Source organism: Dreissena polymorpha, chromosome 1, assembly GCF_020536995.1.
Source record: "Dreissena polymorpha isolate Duluth1 chromosome 1, UMN_Dpol_1.0, whole genome shotgun sequence".
Lineage (NCBI taxonomy): Eukaryota > Metazoa > Mollusca > Bivalvia > Myida > Dreissenidae > Dreissena > Dreissena polymorpha.
This window is the reverse complement of record NC_068355.1, coordinates 200,149,528-200,174,741: the sequence shown is the minus strand read 5'-3', so window position 1 is coordinate 200,174,741 and position 25,214 is coordinate 200,149,528. Positions and strand designations below refer to the sequence as shown.

At 36.8% G+C, this 25,214-nt stretch overlaps 1 protein-coding gene and 1 long non-coding RNA gene across 10 annotated transcripts; both read left to right on the top strand.

Moving 5' to 3' along the window:
* The first annotated feature begins 3,029 nt into the window (after positions 1-3,029).
* Positions 3,030-9,672, top strand: LOC127864595 (uncharacterized). Of its 8 annotated transcripts, none has more exons than XM_052404352.1 (3): positions 3,109-3,317; positions 3,575-3,641; positions 7,977-9,672. In XM_052404352.1, the coding sequence occupies exon 3, from the start codon at positions 8,096-8,098 to the stop codon at positions 9,137-9,139; it is 1,044 nt and encodes a 347-aa protein (XP_052260312.1). In that variant the 5' UTR covers positions 3,109-3,317; positions 3,575-3,641; positions 7,977-8,095; the 3' UTR covers positions 9,140-9,672. The 8 variants fall into 8 exon arrangements, with proteins under 8 accessions (XP_052260315.1, XP_052260312.1, XP_052260308.1 ...); XM_052404348.1 differs by adding an exon at positions 4,086-4,189 and having other exon boundaries at positions 3,109-3,683; XM_052404355.1 differs by lacking the exons at positions 3,109-3,317; positions 3,575-3,641 and adding an exon at positions 3,030-3,049.
* A 9,827-nt stretch (positions 9,673-19,499) lies between these two features.
* LOC127867840 (uncharacterized) lies at positions 19,500-23,741 on the top strand. Of its 2 annotated transcripts, none has more exons than XR_008043675.1 (2): positions 19,500-19,682; positions 22,070-23,741. It is a non-coding gene; the product is annotated as an uncharacterized LOC127867840 (long non-coding RNA). The 2 variants fall into 2 exon arrangements; XR_008043676.1 differs by having other exon boundaries at positions 21,142-23,741.
* Positions 23,742-25,214: the final 1,473 nt, after the last annotated feature.

Sequence of the window (25,214 nt, the reverse complement as noted above, 5' to 3'; positions counted from 1 at the left end):
TAAAAGTGAAAAGTGTCCACCCTTATGAGCCTGTGCAGATTGCACAGGCTAAGCTGTGATGACACTTTAGGCACATGCATTAAGCCCTGTTTTCTAACAGTACGGCTCAAAATGTACTGAAGTCATATTTATGAAATGCTTGTTTGACTTGACTGACTTCTGGCAGTACAGGATGTGTACATGTGATATGAAAAGTGTTCTGACTTCTGGCAGTACAGGATGTGTACATGTGATATGAAAAGTGTTTTGTGGTAGTTTACGGTAGTTTACATTAAGATTGACTTGGTTGCTTGTTCATTGCAGATGTTTGTATGAATTGTAACATATTGATACTTTTACTGTTGTTGTCACATGTTAGTGGGACATTAATCTTACAAATCATTGTTTGATGTCTTTTACCTTTGATATTGCTGTTGATTTTTTGTACCTTTGATATTCTTATGAAAATGGTAAATCTGTTTAAAGAGGATATCCAAGGAACTTAAATGGTAAAAAATAATATTTGAACTAAATATTTAAGAAGTCGTGCATTTTGATGTATGGTCATGCCTTATTGTTAACTGTTTATTGATGGTTAACGGTTGTCCTGGTAATATGTATCATTAGTTACAAATATTGATAAATGCAGAATGATTTTGAATAAAAAAATTGTATTCACGGCTGTTGTTCTTCATTTTTCATGTTTTATCATCTAACTATGTGATTGAATTTATTGGATAAATGATTTTTAATGACGACTTTCATGATATGTAATTTCAAGCGTATTTTTATTTAATATCTTATTTTACACAGTTTGTATTTAGATTGATTATCCGTCAATGGAATGTGATGAAAATAACTTGTCTCAAGTAAAGTACGGTACATGTTTGGTGTGTAAATGATTATGTAAATAATCCATTTTAATTAAGAAGGTGCAGTGTCAACCTATCTGTTCCAAATAAAATTTGTCATTCAAAAATGTGTCCCAATTAAAGATTGAAAGTATGTTATATTAAAATGATCCATCAAAAGTAAAGTATGTAGTGTGAAAGATCAATCTGAAGTAAAATGTGTACTGTAAATGAACAGTTGTATGTAAAATATTTAGTGTAAATGAACAGTTGTATGTAAAATATTTAGTGTAAATGAACAGTTGTATGTAAAATATTTAGTGTAAATGAACAGTTGTATGTAAAATATTTAGTGTAAATGAACAGTTGTATGTAAAATATTTAGTGTAAATGAACAGTTGTATGTAAAATATTTAGTGTAAATGAACAGTTGTATGTAAAATATTTAGTGTAAATGAACAGTTTTATGTAAAATATTTAGTGTAAATGAACAGTTGTATGTAAAATATTTAGTGTAAATGAACAGTTGTATGTAAAATATTTAGTGTAAATGAACAGTTGTATGTAAAATATTTAGTGTAAATGAACAGTTTTATGTAAAATATTTAGTGTAAATGAACAGTTTTATGTAAAATATTTAGTGTAAATGAACAGTTGTATGTAAAATATTTAGTGTAAATGAACAGTTGTATGTAAAATATTTAGTGTAAATGAACAGTTGTATGTAAAATATTTAGTGTAAATGAACAGTTGTATGTAAAATATTTAGTGTAAATGAACAGTTGTATGTAAAATATTTAGTGTAAATGAACAGTTGTATGTAAAATGTGCAGTGAAAATGAACAGTTTTAAGTAAATCTTCGAATTGTTAGTGATCTATGTAAAGTAGGATATGCTATGCAAATGATCCTTTCCAAGTAAAGTACACGTAAGATGTGAAAAGGATCTGTCCACTTAAGTATATATAGTGTAAGTAATCCGTCCCAAGTATGACGTGGAGATAAAACTTTATACGTAATCTATAAAGTGTAATTGTTTTATCCTGAATAGAACAATGAATTCCTTGAGCATTTACTAGTGAGTCTGTGGTAAATATGGTGTAGTCAATTACAAATAGAAAATATTGTCCATACTCTTGGAAAACTGTGCTTAATGCATGTTCGATAAGTATCCTCAGAGAATAGCCTTTCAGTCTGCATAGGCTTATCAGGGACGTCACTTTCAGTCTGCATAGGCTTATCAGGGACATTTCCCGGTTTTTATGAAATCGTGTTTAAAAGGAAGTGTCTTCTCTACGAAAATCCAGTCTAGGCGGAAAGTGTAGTTGCTGATAAGCCTGTGTTGACTGCACAGACTAATCTCGGACTACACTACTCATATGCATTAAGCCCGCTTTTCCCAGAACGCGGCTCATGTGGTCTTATGACATCGCTTCTTCATAACCATAGAGGTAGTATTTTATAGTCAAAAGCCCTACCTACTGACTAGTCCTTCGCATGGGACATTCAACCGATACACTCTGTGTTCGATGCCACTATGTACTTAGTTAAGCCGGAGACCCAGTTACATCACTTATTAGGGTAAGCACCGCATCCCAAGAAACGAGGGTGGTGACCACCAGAATGAGGTTCACAGTGCACTAACTTCTGGCATCTTTGTGCTAAAATGTCCCTCAGTCGTGTCAATATGAGCCTCGTTCTGGGAAAAGTGGGCTTAATGCATATGCATAAAGTCTCGTCGCAGGTTAGCCTGTGCAAACCGCACAGGCTTATCAGGGACGACACTTTCTGTCAAAAGTGGAATTTCGCTACGAAGAGACTCCATTCAAAAGTTTATAAAGCGAAAAGTGTGGTCCGTGATTAGCCTTTGCAGCCTGTACATGCTAATCTGGGACGACACTTTACGCACATGCATTATTCCAGTTTTCCCAAGACGAGCTTTACAATGTGGAGTGATCTGTTTCGCTGATATGCTGTAGTACTATACCAAACTTGATCTTGGTAAATGAACCGTGGACAAATATAAGTGCATTTGAGACCACTGAGATTTACCCTGCACTAACTACTCACATTTTTGTGTCAAAAAGTCAATAAGCTGTGTCAATGTTGTGAAGTAACGTGTCAATAAGCTGTGTCAATGTTGTGAAGTAACGTGTCTTGCTGTTATACACATGGTGCTATAGCCGACTTGACCCCTTCGTAATTGAACTATAGATAGCTGTAAGTACATTTCAGACGCCCCTTGCACTGGAACAAAGGTTTATCGGCTGTATCTTCGTCTATCTATGCCTACCCACCCGTTTGAAAGTCATACATTTGGGAAGTGTCACACTTCACAAACAAGCGTTTAAGATTATAAAATAAAACGCTGTCAGCGATATTAAATTACATATTGGCAAAATTACTTAATACGTGCTCATTCTGGTGGTTTCAAAGAGGATATTGAATAAGAATTGAATCGTCGGTTTTATCATCTAGCTCATTACGGGTATTGGGTTTCATGAAAATTTGTAAATACATTAAGCGTACAATAAGTAATGAATAACGCCTATGCGAATGTTCAATATTTACTTTTAACCAAGGTTATGATGGGGAAAAAATGCGGAATTTTGAAACATTCGCGGAAATACTTAATACGTAAATGAGTAAAGTATATATTTCGTATGAACAATTCCTTATGGTGCATAATACTAGAAAAGTGTTTTTAGTGGCTTTACGGAGTGTTTGTATTTACTTCCGACACAGCACAATGGCGGATAAGTGACCGTATCCTGGTTTGACTTCCCATAGCTATTGAGTCATCGCACTAGAGGTGATATTTACACAAATAACTACATGTCTTTGTGCACCGTGCGTATGTATACTATATTTTGAAATTACTCATAAATGTGTGAGTGACGACACGCTGGGGATTTTGTTGATCTGTTTACATTTAATTTTCGTGATAGCCTTATACTTGGTCGATAGATGAAAATATGATAATTGTACATGTACACTGTATGGTATGGCTGTTGGTTTAACTTAGGATTATTGTATTATTATGGTGTTACAGTAATTCAACTCTTTTATATAAAAAACTACTTATATATTATTAATAATAATACACGAAGTATAAGTAGATGTATCTGTAATAATAATATTCATTACCACACTTTGAATAATACGATAATGATTGAAAAACAAAGCAAAGATGCCACCTATAAAATACTCGAATAAGATCAGTGAAAACATCTTTATATTGATAATTCTCTATCAGTAATGGCCATCCCGTTGTGATAATCATCATGCAGCATCAACAACAGCATCAGTTGTAAGGATAACAAAATCACGGCAAGAACACCATAAACATTATTTAATTTGGTACGCAATTGAAAAACTCTTTTACTGCATATACTGTCTTAAATACATGGATACTGTCCAGATAAATTGACAGATCCATATACAGGATCATATCCATACAGGATCATATCCATACAGGATCATATCCATACATACATAATTGTATATATATATTATATATACATTATCGTATCAACACATGATCATGCCCTTACATGATAATAACCATACACAATGGTATCCATACATAATCATATCCATACATAGTCAAACTATACATTATCATATCCATACATTATCATATCCATACATTATCATATCCATACATAGTCAAACTATACATTATCATATCCATACATTATCATATCCATACATAGTCAAACTATACATTATCATATCCATACATAGTCAAACTATACATTATCATATCCATACATTATCATATCCATACATGATCATGACCTTACATGATCACATCCATACATTATCATATCCATACATGACCATATTCATTTAGGATCATATCCAAACATGATCATGAACGTACAGGATCACCTTCTTAAAGGGTCATTCTTATACCACAAGAATTATATTGTTCGAATATTGGTTAAACGTTTCGTAAAGGGGCGTTACGTTAAGGCTAAGTGTGTCCGTTTTAAGTCGAGTGTTTCCAACAATTGTTTTTGTTCTCATAACAATGTTGATGGACATATGGTGGATAATGAACTTTTAGTTTTCATTTGTATAAATATCGTCGATTAAAAATAAGATAGCTTAGTAACAAAATTGTTTAAATGTCCATTATTAATTACGGTTAATAAAGGTTGTAGATACCGGGCCAAGCTTTTTGTCCTTCCGTCCGATGGTTGTTAACATTGAGTTTCTGTTTTTATTTTTCCTTTATTATTTATGATTTCAATAAATTAAGTCCTATTCTCGCTTATCGCCTAACACACAATAAAGTAAAACGGTATAAATCATTGTTCAATAGGTTTATGAAATGATAAATCATAATCTATAAACTGTTTAATTCTGCTGTATTGGATCGTGCATTATGCGTTTTCAATTGTCAAACCAGGTAAAACTAGGTTAAATGTTTAATCTGTTAAATTTATATGACTGAAAATGCTTGAATGTTGTAGGAATATGCGGACAATGCGATTTCCATTTCAACGTACTATTAAATGGATTTGTTAAAAGATTTTGGATTTTGTTCAGAAAAACTCATGTAATATCTTTTATAACAAATCTATTATCATTTGAGTCGTCTTAATTAATTATAATAGCAGATGTAAAGTAAGATTAAAAATATATCCTTTCCCGGGATTCGAACCGAGACATTTAAAAGATAGAGCGCTACCAATGCGCCTCGTATGCTGTAATTATTGGCGGCGAATTATAAACCCTATATAAGTAATACATGTATTTTCCAAATTATTGTGGACAAGCGTTTTAAATGCATCATTATTTACCGATTTGCAATAATGATTATTAATTAATTTACCAAAGATTTGAACATTGTTCATGGTCATCAGTTTATTTCGCGTGTTTAAGCATAATGTATACCCTTTTTTTAATCTATGCCATTTTTTGAAATCTTCATTTTTACACGACCATTTAAGGCTGCTGAAACAATTTGTATGCTACGCTGGTTTGTATGGCACCACTGCTATCTTTGATCACAAGCCTTGACGGGATTATAGGCCTATTACCCACATGCATTAAGCCCAGTTTTCACAGAACGCGGCTCAATGCCCCTTTTCAATTGTTTTTGCGTTTAGTTTGCTGATGCTGACAACACATGTTGTATGTCGACAATGTTTCAATCCGATGTCAAGACTGCCGTTCATTTTGAAATTATATAAGAGTTAAGAGCGTATTCTTGACATTTGAACTCGGGTCTCGGCCATTGCGCAAAAGTGCAATTCGAAGGTCGAGACATGTTATTTTAAAAGTGCAGCATGCAAGCTGCATCATTACGATTGGCCTATCATAAACACATTGACCCATGACCTTTGACGTGTACAACCTTGACCTTAAAGATAGGGATACGGGTCTTACACTGGCCACGCCGTCATGGGGAAGATGTTGGTAAGATATTTTTTAATTGCCTATCGAATAACGAATGAACTATCCAGATAAGCCATTTTATGTCCAGGTTAAATATCAGTATATTTACGTAAAATTACCACTGGACATAACGCTATGTGCACACATCATTAAAGCGCTTTATTCAAAGCTTGTTAAAATGACGATTTTCAAGATAATGGTCACAGATTCAAACAGAATGCATAAATTATGTTTAAACAACCGAAAAGAACTCCTGACTAAAAAAGTGTATCATCTGGGTTCTTATATGTAAAATCGGCATTATAAATCGTTAAAATAACAACGTGTTTGTAACGCTTTTCATCGATAATTTGGAAATATGTGTATTGCTAACCTATCGTTTATGCTTCACTTTTAAACATAAAAGCCAGCGTTGCGTGGTGGTAGCACACACGGTTTTGCTTCCACAGAGCCCGGATTCGAATCCCGACAGGAAAAAGAATCTTTTAAATTTAAATCGCTTACTTGTTATTGTTATAAGTTAAAACAATTTAAAACTGTATAAAATTATTAGAAACCATATTTTATGAATTTAAAAAAAAAATCGAAAAATCGGTGAACAAGTCGCTGTAATGTTAGAACGCGAGCTACGCGATCTGATAATCATTCCGAATTAATATTCCATAATACCAGATCTTGGCCGCGATTGTGCCATTAAAGTACCGATACCCGAGATAAAGATCTTTAAATAAAAGGATTGGGGTGCGCGTAAAACACAAAGAGCATTTTTATAATCGTTTTAATATCTCGGGATTAATTTCTAACAACAAAAGAGCCGTGTTTATCGACATACTAGTAATTAATTTAGGTTTCGAGATATAGATTTGTGATCGGCTTGTTGTAGTTATTTTATATAATGTAACGAAACAGCTAAAATACGAATTATCAGATACACTGGATCTTATTTGGTTGTTTTTGGTGAGCGCTTTATATTTTACTCAAAAGTTTCAATGCAGAAATAATTTTGCAGGCAATATAAAGAATTTACCGGTCTGTAAGTTGATACGAGAAACTGCGTTTTAATGTTAGACTACCGAGCTTGTCTTTTACTTATTTATGCATTCAGCCATCATATATCATATTATAACTTGAATTCGCAAAATATAACAAAGTTGAAAATAGTATGCTATTTGAAAAACATTTAAAAACAAAACATATACTTAACACATATACTGTTACTTTATTTCATGTGTTCGTTATAAGATTGTGTACATTGTTGTGGACATAATTATAAAATGACCTTTATTGCTTAATTAAACAAGACTGTCCTTTGAAGCCATTTTTATCGTATTTTATTTATTTTAACTTAGTATATAATAACATTAGGTGAAAAAGTAAATTATTTTACATGTGTTTTGTATGTGATTGTTGGTGGGGGTACCAAAAAATCACATTAAAATAGTGTAAATATATGTCTGCCAAAACGATATGTACTAATTGTTTTACGATTGAAAAGTTATTTCTTACTTCGATGAGGACATTAAAATATCGAAATCTTCCATATCTCGATAGTTTTTTATATGTACGTTTAAATAAGCGAACATGGTCGTGTGTGATAATCTAATCGAAAACTAAAACTGAACAAATGTCGGTATTACAATATTGGTCGGTCGCATTTGCGAAAACTAACGATTTTTCGATGAAATCTGTATAATGTTTATTCAAGAATATTTTGTAAAAATGGAACATCTCGTTTCAGATGGCAGTCAATGTCATGAAGTCTGAGTAGCGACAACCGGGAGACAGAAGTTAAGTTAGAAACAGAATAAACCTGGGTGAACATTGACTTAGTCTGAAACTATCGACACAAACCGCATCATGACGGAGCCTATAGGCTGGGCTAGCATGCGCCATTCGCTGCATTACAAGACCGTCTTCCCCACTGTCCCGGATGTCGGGATGCAGGCCACACTGCACCGGAACTTGTCCAAGCGTCTGCAGCCGCGGGAAATGATCGAAATCAACCAGCAAAACATTGAAATGGCGCGCCGGATATTGCATCGACAGCGTGTAGCGCTTAAACTCTTTTCCGGAAGTCGACTCAATCTGAAAGGTTCGACACCCCACGAGACGTCGTCGAGGCTTCATCGGCAGCCGATGCGTTCGAGCACTTGTCCGGACGGGTTCTATCGTGAAAACTCGGAGACCTTTTCCAACATGCGGTCAGAGGGGTCTACATTGCTGACGGAAGCGTCTCTTTACGGACCGCCCAGAGAGTCTCTCACACGAGAGAGTCTTTTGCCTAACCTGTATGGCAGAAATATGAGTACAATACCGGGAAGTGCGCGTTCCATATTTTCCGATCAAAACATTTCAACATATGATCCGGAGAAGGCACCGGACTCACGCGGGTACCTTGTGAAACTGAAACGTCCTATCGTATACAAAAAGAAGTACACAGAGGCGGAAGTGCAAAATATCGTGAGACGTCTTACGGACTATGACCCGGAAACACACCCGGCGGAGTCTAAGGGGACGGTGCGTGACCGACCGGCAGTGGTGACTCAGGTACCCAGACAGAGCATGAGCAGGATTAAGAAATGCACGGCGGAGGAAGTGCAGCAAATTGTGGAGCGCCTGTATTCGTTTGACAACTCAAAATGGCCGCCTGAGTCGAGAGACAGAAAGCCACAGATACATCCGGGTCGGCCGCCGAGACAAATTCAAACCGCTCCCGCTGGAGCATCAAGACAACCGGGTATCGTTGTTTCGGCGCCACCGCCTGTGATACCGCAGATTCAGACTTTGAGTTTCGAGGAGCTTGCAGCAGCGTCTCAAGGAGCGTCACAGCCGCCGCCGTCAGTTCCGGCCACCATATCGGAAGAGGAAGAACGAGAGGACCCGACGACAGATACGTCATAAGACAGATCAATGCGTGTGAGGATCTTTGGAGATACTAGTAACTGTGCATGCACTGTTTTTATGATTGGTAATGCGCAAAATAGTTTTGTACAATAACGTGACTATTTACCCTAAATACTGTCACACTGGCCTTTTTTAAGAGTAGAAGAGCATAAAATAGTGTTCCGTTGTGTTTGATACAAACTGACCGAGTGTCAGACAGGAACCGTATGTTATGTTATGTTCTGATTCCGACGACATGTCGATATTGACGTTGAGACAATACGAAAGCGCACAGCGGGGAAATCCGTCAGTCGTATTATTCCGACACTAATCTCTTTTTTGTATGTAGCACGTTTTATTCCTGTACATATTATGCATTGTGTTATGGTTTAAAAAAAAGCTGACGTGCGTGTATAAGTAACTACTATCAGATGTGTGTTTTAGGGTCGAATCAGTGTACACATTTTTAACGGTATAATTGAATGTAATTTAATATGTATAATTATGTTTTAAATTATAATATATTAATTCAATTAAACTAATTAAGATGTGACGGTACGATCATTTAATACATCACTCAAAACAACTAAAACTTTATGATGTTCGTGTATTTTCATCTGTGTTTGTACCATTTAGTTCTGATCACGTGATTAATGCAAGCTTTTATCAGAACCAATCACATCCTCTTCTTAAGATTATAGAGCATTATGTTCGTGTTTTTTTTAACAACACCAGTTTGTTACTCCGAGTATCCATTGTTTACTGTTCTGGCGTTCCTTTATGCATCGGAAGAAAAATTGTTCGGGTCATTCAAATGCTCAGAAATGGCCAGTTCCCTACTCGGCAGCTAGTTTAGTTTAATGGTACATATTACCTATCTGCCAATATCTGAAATTTAGTGTAGGGACATGATTTTCATCAGTTAAGGCTTCTCTAAGGTAAACACTGGCAGTCTCAGTTACGGTAACGTACAAATACAACATATTTGGGTTTCGCTCTGGGAAAACGGTGCTTAATTCTTTTGCGTAAAGTGCCGTCCAAGATTAGCCTGTACAGTCCGCACTGGTTGATGAGGGAAGACATTTTCCGCCTAAACTGGATCAGCCTATACTACACTTGACCGGATGTATACAAGGTTTGTATAGGTCCCTGTCTGGGCCGACTATTTACGCACTTGCATTAAGCCCGGTTTACCCAGAGCGAGGATCTTTTATATTAGGCTTAACATAATTTAAATGAGGATGAATTATTGTGTAACTTAAGGCCAGTGAATTTAAAGGGTTTAATCAAGTTTATGTAACATGAACCAAGCCATTGCAACCTGAGACCTTATTTATAACGTTATTCTCCGCTGAGCGCCAAAATTTCATTCGGACATATCGGTGATTATAGTGATGGGATCCAAAGACTCTGTCAGAGAAATACCAAACACAGCTGCCTTCTGTAACCACCTCGACGTGTTGCTGCTCAGCATTGACTTTTATTATAAAAAGACTGTAGCGAACGAATTGGCTATCCATAGCTTTTCTTCATAGGTCTAATGAAATGCATGAGTTTGCATAAGATGCAATTAGATTTTAACGAAATAGAATAACATCATTAAAAATAATTGTCGAAATCGAACGTCTTATACAATTAAGCCTCGCTTAGTAAACATTAGGCTAAATGCATGAAGTGTCGTCCCAGAATCAGGGAGAACACTTTCCGCCTTAACTGAATTTTCGCTAAGAAGAGACTGTCTTTAAACGAAAATACAATAAATGCGGAAATTGTCGCCCCATATCAGCCTTTGCAGACGACACTTTACGCAATACATTAAACCACGTTTTCGTAGAGCGAGATTCAATTTAAAACAGCATTAAATCCCCTGTCCATGGAAATAACATATCGCATGCCAAAATAGCATAAGTTCTTTCGTAACAAAACTTTCGTTTCAGTGATAAGAATTTCGTTTTCAATAAATTTATTTGATTATTTTTGTGGTTCCAAAATGCTTTGTGCGAATGAATTACTTACTCGATTTACTTAAGACATAGGCATCATACGCTTCCGCATGTGTATTAACTATGAAAAAATACTCGTCCAATCTTATTGAAATTAGGGTCGCTAAGATGTTCATCACAATATGCCGGCAGGTTTTTTCCCAAGTGCATGTGGATATTGCTTTCTAAGTGTTTTCAAAGGGCCAATAAATGCTTACTAACAACCGTTTGTAAATATTCTTGAACAAAATTGCACTTACCGCTATCTGATTCGGCAAACAAAGGAAAGTACTTTTTCAAGTAACACCGGATATATTATTATCTGTGGTTTTACACATGCAAGAAGAGTAAACATATTTCAGTCAATTGTTCTCAATTATATCGTCATACTACAAATACAAAGCAACGCATTTCATATGAAAAGTTGGATTCACAACACAACCACTGCGCCAATCAGTGTACCAAGTTCGTACGCTCGCGTTCTGTTAGTTATACGCGTTTATTACAAATTAACGATAAAAACATGTTACAAATTCGTTTTAATTCTATATAATTTCTTTAAATATTACTTAAAAATAGAACAATTAGTTTACACATTCTTCTCAGTGACGAGTGTTTTTGTGTATGCATGGAAATAATGAATATCTTTCTTAATTTCTCTTTTGAATTTTCACTTTGCAAGCATGCGAAAGGTCGTTACCATTTTTAGTTCTTGTTATTTGATTGCAAGCCAGGGATGGTTCAAGTGTAGCAAAATTGTACACTCCTTATAACTTGTTTTCCGTAATACTTGTTTATCTTGAAACAATTTAATTTAATCATGTGCATTTTGTAGACCGTTTTGTACAGCTTGATATCAGCTACAACTGCCTGATAACATGTTTATAAAGAAGGATGATTCAGTTAACGAATACTAACAGTTTAATAGACTTGCATAATACCATATAACATATTCTACTTTAATTATCTTTTATTACTTAATTTAATAATTCATACTTATACCATACAACCATGTTAATATAATATACTCATGTTTTCCCCCATCAACAACAAAAAATGCCCCGGCATCACACTTGTTTCCCCTTTAACAAGGCGAAGGCCGGTTCCCTTAGTCATGAATAACCTCTGAACGTGTTCGGGAATACAGCATTATGTCATTCTTGCATCAGGTCATTTATTATATGCATTTTATTAACCATTGGCGAAAATTATCCATTGCCGAAAGTTGTTTGGATACAGAAATTGTAGGCATCATTCTGTCCGTGCGTGTGTTCATGTGCGTCCTACTTCTGTCACACTTAAACTTCTGTGTGCAACCCCTCCTGCACGTGATTTTGGTCAAACGTTCACATTACGTTTATATTCAAGTGGTACAGTGCGTATTGTCAAGGTTCCATGATTGTTGTTCTTTTTAAGGACACGTAGTCCTCTGTTTCAGATTGCATATAAAAATGATGTGGGCAACTCCTACACTTTGCATGTGATATTCGTCAAACTTTTATAGAACAATTATCTCCACGTGTTACTGTGCACATTGTCAATGCTGAAATGTATTATTTTAATATATTTGTAAATTGTTAAGAAAAAGTCTTCTTGAATTAAAAAAAGAAAATAATGAAGGTAAACTGTTTTGTTTGTATCATTTAATACATTCCCATCATTTCAAATCCAGGCAGAGTAAGCGAGGAAATGCTCTGGATAGTCTGGTTCTTTATCAGGGTGTCCGGTACCATATTGACAGCCTCGACTGGTAGCTAACGAGAGCCTTCCTTCTCCGACATCAGTAGCTTCCTTCTGGGATAACAGACGCCCTAATCTTTCACTGCCCATCCAACGCAGAAGGGACAGCCACTACCTTGAGACGTCTGTTCGAGTTGCTAGGGTGTCCACTGCCACAGCTTCCAATGTTGCTGACGTTCTCCCGATGTCTCAAATGCGCGACTGCTTGTGTTTTTTTAATGATAGGGACAATGGTTTTTGTCTGTCAAAACATTGAATGTGGTAAAAAAATGTGTGAAATACTGAAAGTAACTGTTGATGTTTTTGTTGGAAAATACTGATAGTAAAAGTTTATTTTGTGCGATATACTGAGAACTTTTGTGTGTGATAATACTGTAAGTGACTACGTATTTTGTGTTAAAATACTGATAACGACAGTTTTTGTGTACGTCAGAAATTGACAGTTTATGTTGTGGGTACTACTTGCAGTGACAGTGATAAAGATGATATTACACGCATATGTCCATGAAATTATACAGCCATACAGAGACTTATATGTAGAAGCCTGAGGCGGACGTGTCAAGTCTCGTTCGTCGCGTGTTAGTCGCTCGTCTGGTCGCATCGCACTCACTTGTCTTTCTCGTTGTTGCACTTGCTCACTTGTCTCACTAAATCGTCTATCTCGTCTTGCCGCAAGCTCGCTTGTCACACGTCTATTCTACGCATAGTGACACTTCTCTCACGGTACTTGTCTCGTGTTACCTCACTCGATCGATAATCACCTAACTCATATCGCAGGTCTCGTCGCACTGATTCCTCTCGTGTCGTTCACTTGTTTGACTCGCTGATCTCACTCGCACCGTGTCACTCGTCTCGTTGCATCGCACTCACTCGTCTTAGCACTCACTCTTAGTTTTTGCATATGACTCACTTGTCACACTCATTTTAAGTCGCCTCACTCGTTTTGTTTCAATTGTCTCGTCTCACTCGCCTAGTCTAAGCTTAGTTATAGTCAATCTCTCGTGACACTCGTCTCGTGTTACCTCACTCGATGGTCAATCGTCTCACTACTTATTACCAGCCTCGTCGCGCTGGTTCCTCTCGTCTCGTTCACTCGTGTTTACTCTCTCATCTCACTCACTCACTCGGATCGTGGCACTTGTGACGTGGTATCGCACTCACTTGTCTTAGCATTCACTCTAAGTTTGTACACGCACATCTAACGAATTCGAAATCGGCATAGATATTGTAAAGATAATCATTTTGATCGAAATTTTAATTTAATACGGCTTCCAGATAAGACCTTGTGATCTAGGTTTTGGACACACACAGCAAACGAGATTCAAACTTGGCCTAATAACTATATATTTTAAATATAAACGTTCAGTACAAGTTTCATCAAGATTAGGTCATACATATGGCTAAAAGGTGGTGCTAAGATTTTACCTGGTGTCCTAGTTCTTAGACAAATGTGAGCCAGATTCAAACATGGACACGATAGTATGAAGATAACATTCATTTTAGTTTTAATAAGCTTGGGTCATATTTGTGGCGTCTATAGTGGTGCCATTTATTTTAAATTTATATTTTAATCTAGTGACGTAGTTTTACCCAGATTTGAACTTGGCCTACAAACATTCAGACACACGACAGGTGACGCCAGACATAGGGTAACAATGTAAAAGATATCAGTTTGTTGTTAAAAAGTAGTAGTTTTAAGTGGTTTAAATGTACAATTAGACATTCTGAGTAAACAGAAAATACATCAACTGTTTCTGCAATTCAGAGTGTTTAACCCATTTATGCCTAGTGGACTCTCCCATCCTTCTAAATTGGATCAATTTATTTCCAAAATTAGGGATGTCTAGTATATTTATTTCTATATTTAGGATATTCCTTACAGACATTTCTTTATGCAAGCAGCGCAGACCCTGATGAGACGCCGCATCATGCGGCGTCTCATCTGGGTCTACGCCGCATCATGCGGCGTCTCATCTGGTTCTACGCTGTTTGCCAAGTCCTTTTTTCTAGACGCTTGGCATAAATGGGTTAAAGTTATCACAAGCGAAGACACATTACATCTTATGTTTCTTTTAATTGTCAAAGATAGTTGTAAGAAAGTAAATACAAACTATTTTATTACAGGATTTGTTTCCCAACCTTAAATTGAACATTCATAACTTCAATACTTAACTGAACATAATACGTATTCGAAAAAATATAACATAACTGGACTTTAACTTATTATAAAGTGTACTACACATGTTTGAATAACAATTTGTTTCGATTCAAGATACATACATTCTAAACCAATTAGTCAGGTTCACAATGTCAATAAATTATATTCCGTTCAAAATCATGGTAGATTAGCAAAACTATACATTTTTGGAAAGATTATTACATGGACAATCTGGAAATCAATGTTTACATTTGCGGTGATACCTGTATGGCCGCCATTTTGGATTTTCAAAATGGCCGCCATAAAAATACATATTTTACTATATTTCTGCCTCTAATAACCCTAAAAACTTTTAAAAATATACTAAACCTATGTTTTCAGGTACAAGGAATCCATTGGTTACATAATCAGAATTCTGACTGTAACAGTTCTTTCTTTTTTCAGGAAATATGCATCCAGGGAGCAACCATTGATACAAAAAATGTTAATATTTTATTTAATAAAAATGTTATTGATACAAAATCCTGTCTAATGCCTTCATCTACACAGACAGTCATATCATTCACATCTACACAGGCAGTCAATAACCAAATATACACAGACAGTCAATGGCATCAAACATACACGATTACAGAATATGCCATTTAAAGTTCGTCATCACTGTCATCACTGTCCTGTGTTTCGTATCCGACAATATAGTCCGCATCGTTTTCACAGTCCGTTCCACACAAGCAAAGGTCGGTGCAAGTTAAGTCATTTCTTCTGCATGAGCACCGCTGGGTTGAGCAATTGGCTTTGCATTGACATCTAACTAACTCGACAATGGCCTGCGGAGCTGGTAGAACCTTGGTGGTGATAGGGAGTATATGGCCTTTTTCGTCCTGATGGTAGCCATGTTTGAGTGGGTCAAACTGCTGTTGCCAAATGACAGTGGCTTGGTACCAAACTCTAATCTGTACTCGCACACGTTCAATGTGCTCCTCAAGTGCACCAGTTGTTGGAGGCAACTTGTTACTTTCTGCCAGATGTTTGCAAAACAGATGCCATCTTAGGTCAGGAATACTTGCAATCTGAATACCTTTTGGGCAATACGCTAAGCATACAAAGCTGGCCAATGTTTCTAATACCTCATGCGTTAGGTCACCATCTTCCGGTAGTTTCATCAGTGCACTGACTACGTCCCTTTTAGCCTTGATGTAGTGTTGAAACCACCTCGTTTTACCCACTCCTGAGAATCGACCAATATTGTCTGCTCCAGTAAACGCGTGAAATATCGGTAATGCTGCTGCCTTTTCTCTTCCTAGCGCTTTCTAGATTGGCCCTACCTACACGGTTCCTGATACCATCGTCATCGATGTGTTTTTGCAGAGCTTGTCATAGGCTGCAATAGCCAGAACCAGGACATCTGTATCCGGGGTGAAGAAGACTAACTGTGCTTTAGGACAACGTTGTGATGCTGCCGCTGCTAAGCTGATCATCAGTGTGTCAGCTTCCTCATGGTTGTTTGAGTCAAACTGCATGCTCCGATTGCTTCTAGTGTGGCCTGCTGCTGACGTGATGACTAACTTTGGAGAGTTTGCATTGTACTGGAGTGTTGCTTCAGCAAGGTACACTGTGAGATCAGCTTTCGTCTTTTCATGAGATAGAAGCGACCCATTGGTATATGTTTGATGCTTCAAAAAAGGCTTTGGTTTGCTGCATGGCTTGATGGGAACATGATACAGAAGAACCGATAGGTTCTTTGCCTCACGAGGTTCCAGGCTGGGTGCGATGGTTTCTCCAGTAGCATTTGCCTTTTGATACACAGCTGTGATTATCCCATGTGTGGTTCCTTTCCCATCAGCTGTGTCCTCTGCAAAGTCAGTGTTGTCAATAGCATAGAACACTAACGACCCTTTCTTGAACACGGTGGTACATACAGGTCATTGAACTCTCTTGTATTTTCTACAACAGCTTTGGCAATTGATGTTTCCAGGAGCAGTGCACGGCTATAAGGTACACAATAGTCATGTGCGTGGAGGAGGTGCACCAACTTCTTGTTTCTGGTGTCATGGTGAACACTAAGTGCCAACCATAGAACCTGTGGATTTTCTCGTACAGACTGTGTCCGGAATGTGGCCAGTGCATGCTTGGGTTTGTGTTGTACCTGCCTTCGGGTCTTGAAAGTATACATTATGTTCTGACTTATGGTCAGTGCTGATCGGTCGACTGTCCTGCTCCTCATCTCTGTCTGTAGCTCTTCTGCGGGTCCTACCAAAATCCATCGTATCAGGCTGTACAAATCATTTGGAACATCTTCTTTTGTGCTTGTTACTGTGACTGTATCGATCTGTTTCTTCTCCTCGGTGGAGTCTGTAATGCGTCTGCGTATTAGGTTAGCTGTTTTGTAGAGCATCTTTGTGTTATCCATTTCACTTGCATGGTCTTTCATCATAGACGTGTTGACCATATCTTCCTCGCAGGCTTCAGGACAATAAAGTGCAGAAGGCTTCTGTCTGTTTTTCTGTCTCACAGACGTTACACTTGGCAATTCTGAGAGCACCTTGTCCTTCAGCCATTGTCGTGTCAACGTCGGTGTGTGCTTCTCTGCCTCATCACTACCTCCCAGCATCGAGATGTATGTTGTCTCAATGACATCCATGGGAAGATACGCTTTGTTTTGAGTTTCAATGTCCACAATATTGATCAACTCAATCAAGCATGCCATTTGCATTGGTAGGTCTGCCGTCGTGGGCCTGGCTTGGTTTCTGGCATCATCCCTGAGGACACGAAACACATGATTCGTCCAGCTCAGCTTGTGGTATCTCACATCGATTGCATGGGCATTAGTTGGTGCGACTGCATTATTTAACCTTGTCATCAGCACTGGGTCTTGTGTAATTTGCATCGCATTCTTAAGTTCATTCCCAGCGTTTTCGGTTCGGACAGTGAAGAGACTCCGGCCGTCATCCACTTGACAGAAGAAACATCTATCTTTCGACAAAGGTGCTGTTGCAGATCGTGTGAATGTCGTTGATGTGGTTGGTGTGTTTGCTTCCATTTCTGAGTTTGTTCTCTGATGACCACGTTTTTTGACAGCATAACTTCCTGTGGACATGGAATGTTCAAAGCGTTCCCTGGCGCGCTGCAAGTATATCTCATTAGTGGCGCAAGAATAGCAGCTTCGATGCCACATTGCTTTAGCTTCGAGCATCGTTTGTTTTGTGCAGTCCTGGAGACGTCTTTGAAGGGTAACATATTCTCCATCCTGTACGATGGCTCTGTCGGCCACTATGTCCAGTAACTTCTGTTACGATTCTGTCCTGGGATTTAGAACAACTGTCTCTTTGTTATTGTTTTTCTCCTGGCAAATGGTGCACAGTTTCCAGTCTGTAGACTCCTTGGACGTGCCCAAAGACAACGTGCTTCCATCAGCATCTTCACTCATGATGAGCTATGCACTGAAAATACAAAAGAAAAAAAAAACACTATATACACCTCCACCAAGTAGATAATGTAAAATAAATACTGTAATGTAACTAACACGTGAGCAGTGTATGTACTTTTATGACGGGCAAATGCAATAACTTAATTAAAATATGAAAACAATATTTTAATTGGCCAGCTTGTATATATACTTATGTAATATAATTAGCAAAGAGTACGTAGGTTTATTATATGTGTACTCAATGCTTATTAGTTTCACTCAATGTAAATATCTCTGTCATCTACGGCTTTTACTTGTAATATCTCTGCACTGTTGCGCTCTCATCCTCACAGATTAGTAATAGTAATAGACTTATCCTCATAACATATAGGTAAGAAAGCGAATGCATAGAGAAAGGGCGAAATATACCAATATATATATTCAATATACAAATATATAATATATATACTCAATATACCAATATACCAAAATATTAACATTTTTTGTATCAATGGCTGCTCCCTGGATGCATATTTCCTGAAAAAAGAAAGAACTGTTACAGTCAGAAGTCTGATTATGTAACCAATGTACCTTGTACCTGAAAACATAGGTTTAGTATTTTAAAAAGTTTTTAGGGTTATTAGAGGCAGAAATAAAGTAAAATATGTATTTTTACGGCGGCCATTTTGAAAATCCAAAATGGCGGCCATACAGGTATCACTGCAAATGTAAACATTTATTTTCAAATTGCCCATGTAATAATCTTTCCAAAAATGTATAGTTTTGCTAATCTACCATTTTTCTGAACGGAAAAACATAGTGAACCAGACTAAATGCTGTACTCATGACATACGTTTTAGCGTGCATAGTGCACATTCGATATTTCGCAAGAAGTGCGTGAAAAAATCGTTTTATAATAACGGATTTGCGTTTATTAAGTGTCTACGAAGTCATGGAATTACATGAAATCCGGAACAAATTGCAACACTCAGATAGACAATCGAACGGATGTGGAAAACACGATTTCAATATATCTTGTGCATGTACTTCATTTCACGATTTTTCTTCCGTTTTCGGTGTCTTATAAAATGAAACCTTGTTCAGCTTATTAACTTGATTATTGCGAAGAATTGCATTGAGTATCTGAAAATTTATTGTGTTTTCAAACAGCGATTGTCATTTAAAGCATCCGTACATAAAAGCCACGTGGACAACATTTACTATTACGCATTTGATATGGATTATTATGGTGCCTAATACATTGTACATCAAGTGGTAAGCTAAATATATATACTTACATAAATTTTACACGTTAACATAATGCAATGTTGTTATGTTTAAGAACTAAAAAGGGTTTATGCGTAAATTGATTTATTCTTTTAATTTCCTATTTTTGGAATTCGAGGGCATATAGTGATAGTAAGCCATTCTGTGTGGCTGGTTGATCGCCGGTTCGTAGACCCGTCTGTCACGCTGTTCGTGCGGAGTTGGATCAGTTAAAAAAACTTAATAAATTGGCGAGATTTTCGGCATTTACTTAAATGGAGCTACTGAACTTAAATTATCTGAAGGTTGCTAATATGGCTTGGGAGCGCAAAAGGGGCCGTTCGGGTCACGATATATTTAGTCAAGCCCACCTAGTTATTGTAAAAAAAAGCCACCCAACCCTGAATTTTTATTTCAAAATAGACATTCACAAAATACATCAAGAATTAATCTGATGTAAATATTTATTTTACACAAACGTATAAAAACTTATCAAATTTTCATAGCTTTAAGGGCTTTTGCAACCAAATGCTCTTGGTTTAAAGTGAAACTACTAGTGTAATTTAATAACAATGCATAGCTAGTTAAACTTTTCGACGATTGCTATGTTATGGGTTTATCAATATTTGTTAACCTGCTTTACATATTTTTAATACTGTATAAGACTTAAAAATAATTAATCCTATATACTAGGAAAACACTTGTTTTAAATAATACATAAAACTATATGTATCTTTGTATACGAAACTTTCAAATAACATGCGCTATTAAAGGGGCCTTTTCACAGATTTTGGCATTTTTTTAACTTATTCATTAAATGCTTTATATTGATAAATGTAAACATTGGATCGTAAAAGCTCCAGTAAAAAATGAAGAAAAAAATTAAAAAAAGGAAAAGAACATTGCCCGGAGCAGGTTTCGAACCAGTGACCCCTGGAGTCCTGCCAGAGTCCTGAAGTAAAAACGCTTTAGCCTACTGCGCTATTCCGCCGAGTACACACTCTTGGCGTATTTTATACGTTATATAAGCAATCTTCGTAGTTTCACAAAATTTAACAACAAAAACAGAACTCTCCAAATTATTCAATCGTTTCGCGTTGCAACGCTTTATAATTTTTAGGTTTTAAAATCGTCAAAAGATGCATATAATGGCTATATTAGAGCATGGTTAATGTTCAGTATTACTGTTTCCTCACAAATATCATAACTAAAACGAAAACTTACGAATCTGAAACAACTTTTTTCAATTTTGTCAATTTACCAAAGCGTGAAAAGATCCCTTTAAAGGTTTATCAAGAAACATATAAGAATATTTATTTTAATGCAAGGCCTGCATTGGACATGAACAATGTGAACATCCATATTTTTTATATAAAACTATGTAGAATAAACTAAGTAACACTGTGATAATGATATATACGAAATGATTAACACTGAACAAAAATGGAAATATACATTGCATATCTAGATTCCAGAGCATTTCCCAGAATTGTCTATCCGGGTGTCAAAAGTACTTAATAACAGTGGAGCTGGTAAAGAAACTGTTATGGAGCGGAGAGAAACGTATTTGTGGAGGGAAAACATGATGAGGGTATCATATCAATATATCGGAAGCGATCTAGAAAGTTTCCATTTTGGGAGCCAATCGGAAGGGACCACCATTCCCGGTCTACAGTCTGATATTGATTGGCTATCAAGCTACAATGAGGTGAATATCATAAGAGTCTGGGTAGACTGACAGGCAGGAATGTTGAACTTTCTGTTGTTGTACGACGACATCACTCCACCACAACAGTACTTGCTACTAGTCATCAGAAATGACAAACCGGAACCAGAGACCAGGTTATGGCAAGACACATTCGTAAGGAAAGATTCTGGGCAGGTACTGTTTAGCGCTGAAAGGCATAAACAGAACCTTGAGAATAAGGCTAGGGAACGAGGAGTGACGATAAAAAATGGACCTTCTGTGAGTTATATATCTAACTGGGATATAGTACATGCATGTCACGTACGCAAACCTCTTCCTGAAATACAACACTGCTTAGAAAGATGTAGAGGTAAACACTGGCCACCTGTCCAGCTACTTGAGGCTGCACAGGTAGCTCCGTGTTTCCTGGTTCCTGCAGGACATCCGGACAGTGATTTCAAGCGCGAAGAATGGCGACTGTCTCCAAACCTGATAGAACGAATGTTGATGTTAAGCTTTAATATGACACAAATTAAGCTTTACATTGTTTTGAAATTAATTAACATATCTTTATTTGCTAAATTTGTGGGAGCTTCCATTACAAGCTTTCATAGTAAAACTACAATGTATTACATCATAGAAAATACACATCCTTCTCTGTGGTCCGAACCTTATGTTTCTACTTCGGCTTTGTTTACATCTGTTACAGAAATGGCTGCGATTGGGAAGGTTCCCGCATTATATCATAAAAGGAGTTAATTTGTTTGATGGAAAATTCTATAAGGTGCAGCAGAGACGCCTTCTGGTGTATATAGACTCCATGATAAGGACAAACTTACACGATTTATTTAATATAGGTATAGATACCATAGGATGTCGGCTACAAGCGTGTAATGCACGGCAAATTGGACAAGATAGAGAACTTGGGCGCGTATGCTTACGTAACAACATCAGCTTGCTGCTGAAGTTTGAGTGCTTGTAAAGATTTTACGCGCAGTTTAGAACATTATTATACAAAATGCATGGATCTTATACAAACATAGAGCGATACACAAGCAGTGTTTTACGCAATTCTTTTGAATACTTCACGAATGTCAGATTGAAAACTATTGCTTTAAAATTTAGTAAACACTTGTACGGGTTGCACAATTCAATTCAATCATCTAACTGTTTGCGATTACGAAACGTTCTTGACAGCGAAATTTTAAGGCGTTTCCAGTATACCTTAAACACGGATGTAGCTTCTAGTCGCTTAAAGTTGGCTTTTACACTGTACTGTAGTGGACATCTTCAAGCGGCAGTGAGGGTTTTGGAGGACGTGGAGATGAGTTTTCGAGGCAAGGTCAAGGCTTAGTGCGGATGTAGAAGTTACCAAGAAGACAGTGAACTCTATATGTTTGCATATATACTATCAGGTAACAATGACAGGGGATTCAGTGATTTGACATTCGCACTATGTGTCATGTTTTTAGGCGAGAATCATACTGCACTCCTTTCACATTGTTGTTTGACATGGTTCTTTATATCACGGAAGAGGAAATGGCACAGAGGGATAACCCTCAGAAACAATGGATGGAAAATGTTGTGGTGCATGCTCGTCCTTTCCTATTATATCTGTAGACAGTACCTCATGTATGGAGGACTTGGTGAACGCGTAGATCAGCTATATGCATTAAGAGACCTGGCGTCGTATGTATGTGATGGACGTAATATAATAACCATATATCACTACGAGACTGCAAAGATCTTGCTGGGACACTGTTTTGAAATGTAGGGAGATTATGAAATTGCATTACATCACTACGAAGGTTCGTTACGTTGTTTCGGGACAAACAATGGCGCCAACTGGCACGTCCGGCGTGTTCTGCGTCTTTCAAGTGGTTAAAATACGTGGTTAAAAACGATTCTTGTTAACAATAGTTAACAAATGATACAAGCATTTTAGTTAGTTTGATATGATTGATTATCCAGTGTTATAAAGTATACGGAAGCGCAATTCATATGTATAATTAACAAAAAAACATAGTTATTATGCGCTACATGCACTTCAATAATTGTCCCATAACATTGGTTCTACGAAATTCACTAATAAGGTGGTCACAAATGGTAAAAAATCAAAACAATATTGTATTCATGTGTTTGTCATTGTTGAATAGCATGAAGTATTGGTTTCAATATTCAAACACCAGGGGCCCAAACCTACCTCGATTTTTCCAAAGCAGGAACAATGTTGTACATTTTGTAATGTCGTTTGGTATACTGATTTATGTCTGTCACATGTATGCATCTGCTTATTAATGTGTGCTGCGATTGTGTGTCTTTAACGCTATGAAGTTTGAACGAACGAATATTTTGAATCTAATAAAATATCAGACGGTGAATGCAGGCACTACAGTAGTTACTATAACCCTTACATGTATATCCATTTGAAAACGATAGGTGTGTCCATCAAGATTAAGACACCATTGTACGCTATAATTTCTATATAAATCACGATTAAAATGTGTGTTGTTAAAGAAAGGTATAAAATACTTCATATCTCAGTTGGTTAATCAGGACGTTCGATAATAATAAAGTGTTTTAATAATTTGTGAAATTTCCTTCATTTAAAACGTATACATTCATTTACCTGAGAACGAATTGTTCACGGTGAGCCTTTGTCGTAACCCTTAGTCATGCGGCGTAAACTTTTATTTTGTAACCACACATTTTTCATCAAATCTTGATGAATCTTAGTAAAAAGGTTTGTCTCTACCGGTTTGATCACATGCATCCGAAACCTATGACAAAGGGTCAAATCTTCAAAAACCTTGTTACCATTGTAGATGCCACATTTATGACTAAATCTTGATGAAACTTGGTTAGAATGTTTATCTTGACAATATCTAGGTCAAAATTGAATCTGGATCACGTGCATGCAAAAACTATATCACCATTTCAAATTTTAGAAAACTATTGTTACCACTCTAGAGGCCATATATATGACTCAATCTTGATGAAACCTTGACATAATAATATTAATCTTGACATGTTTATGTCGAGTTGGAATGTGGGTCACGTGCGTCTAAAACTATGTTGCCAATTCAGTTCTAAGAAAACCCGTATTACAACTCGAGAAGCCAAATTCATGACTCGTTCGTGATAAAACTTGGTCTGAATGTTTATGTCGATAATATTGATAGTTTTGAATCTGGATGAAGACTTGTTCAAAACAATATCACCAGGTTAAGTCTTCAACAATTTGTGTCCGCGAACTGAGGTGAGAGCATCAGAGCTGTATTTAATTTTGTATTGCATTTTCCAAAAGCCGGTCAAAATTGCTGTTATCATTTATGAAGTAATAAGGAATAATTGTGGCACGCTGACGTTCCACATCTCCAAAGTCTTCACGCAATATTATAGAATATTGGGAAGTAGCACTACTCTGAATAGTGAATTACTGAGTACACAGTGAATTTACCACGACCCTCAGAGGGGGTGGGGTCATATTTATATCCCACCCACCTCGAGTGCACACACTTGCACAACGGCTGCTACGTTGCATTATCTATGATATTAACAATGATTTCATATTGCGATACAGAACGGTGAACAACGCGAGTTGCGTTTCGAAGGCCTTTAAATGATGACGAAACATTTTAAGTGATGCGTTATACAGTCGTGCAGACGACGCTGCATGGAAGCTGCTATTGCAGTACACGTTTTGAGTTTGAAACACCCCTCAAAATCTCTTCATGGTATTGAGGTAAATATGTTGAGGAACAGAACGATAAGAACGATGCATGTAAAAATTGTAAGTGAGCCTAGTCTTGTAAGAATCGGGACCTAAAGCATATGCCTTAAGTGTCGTCCCT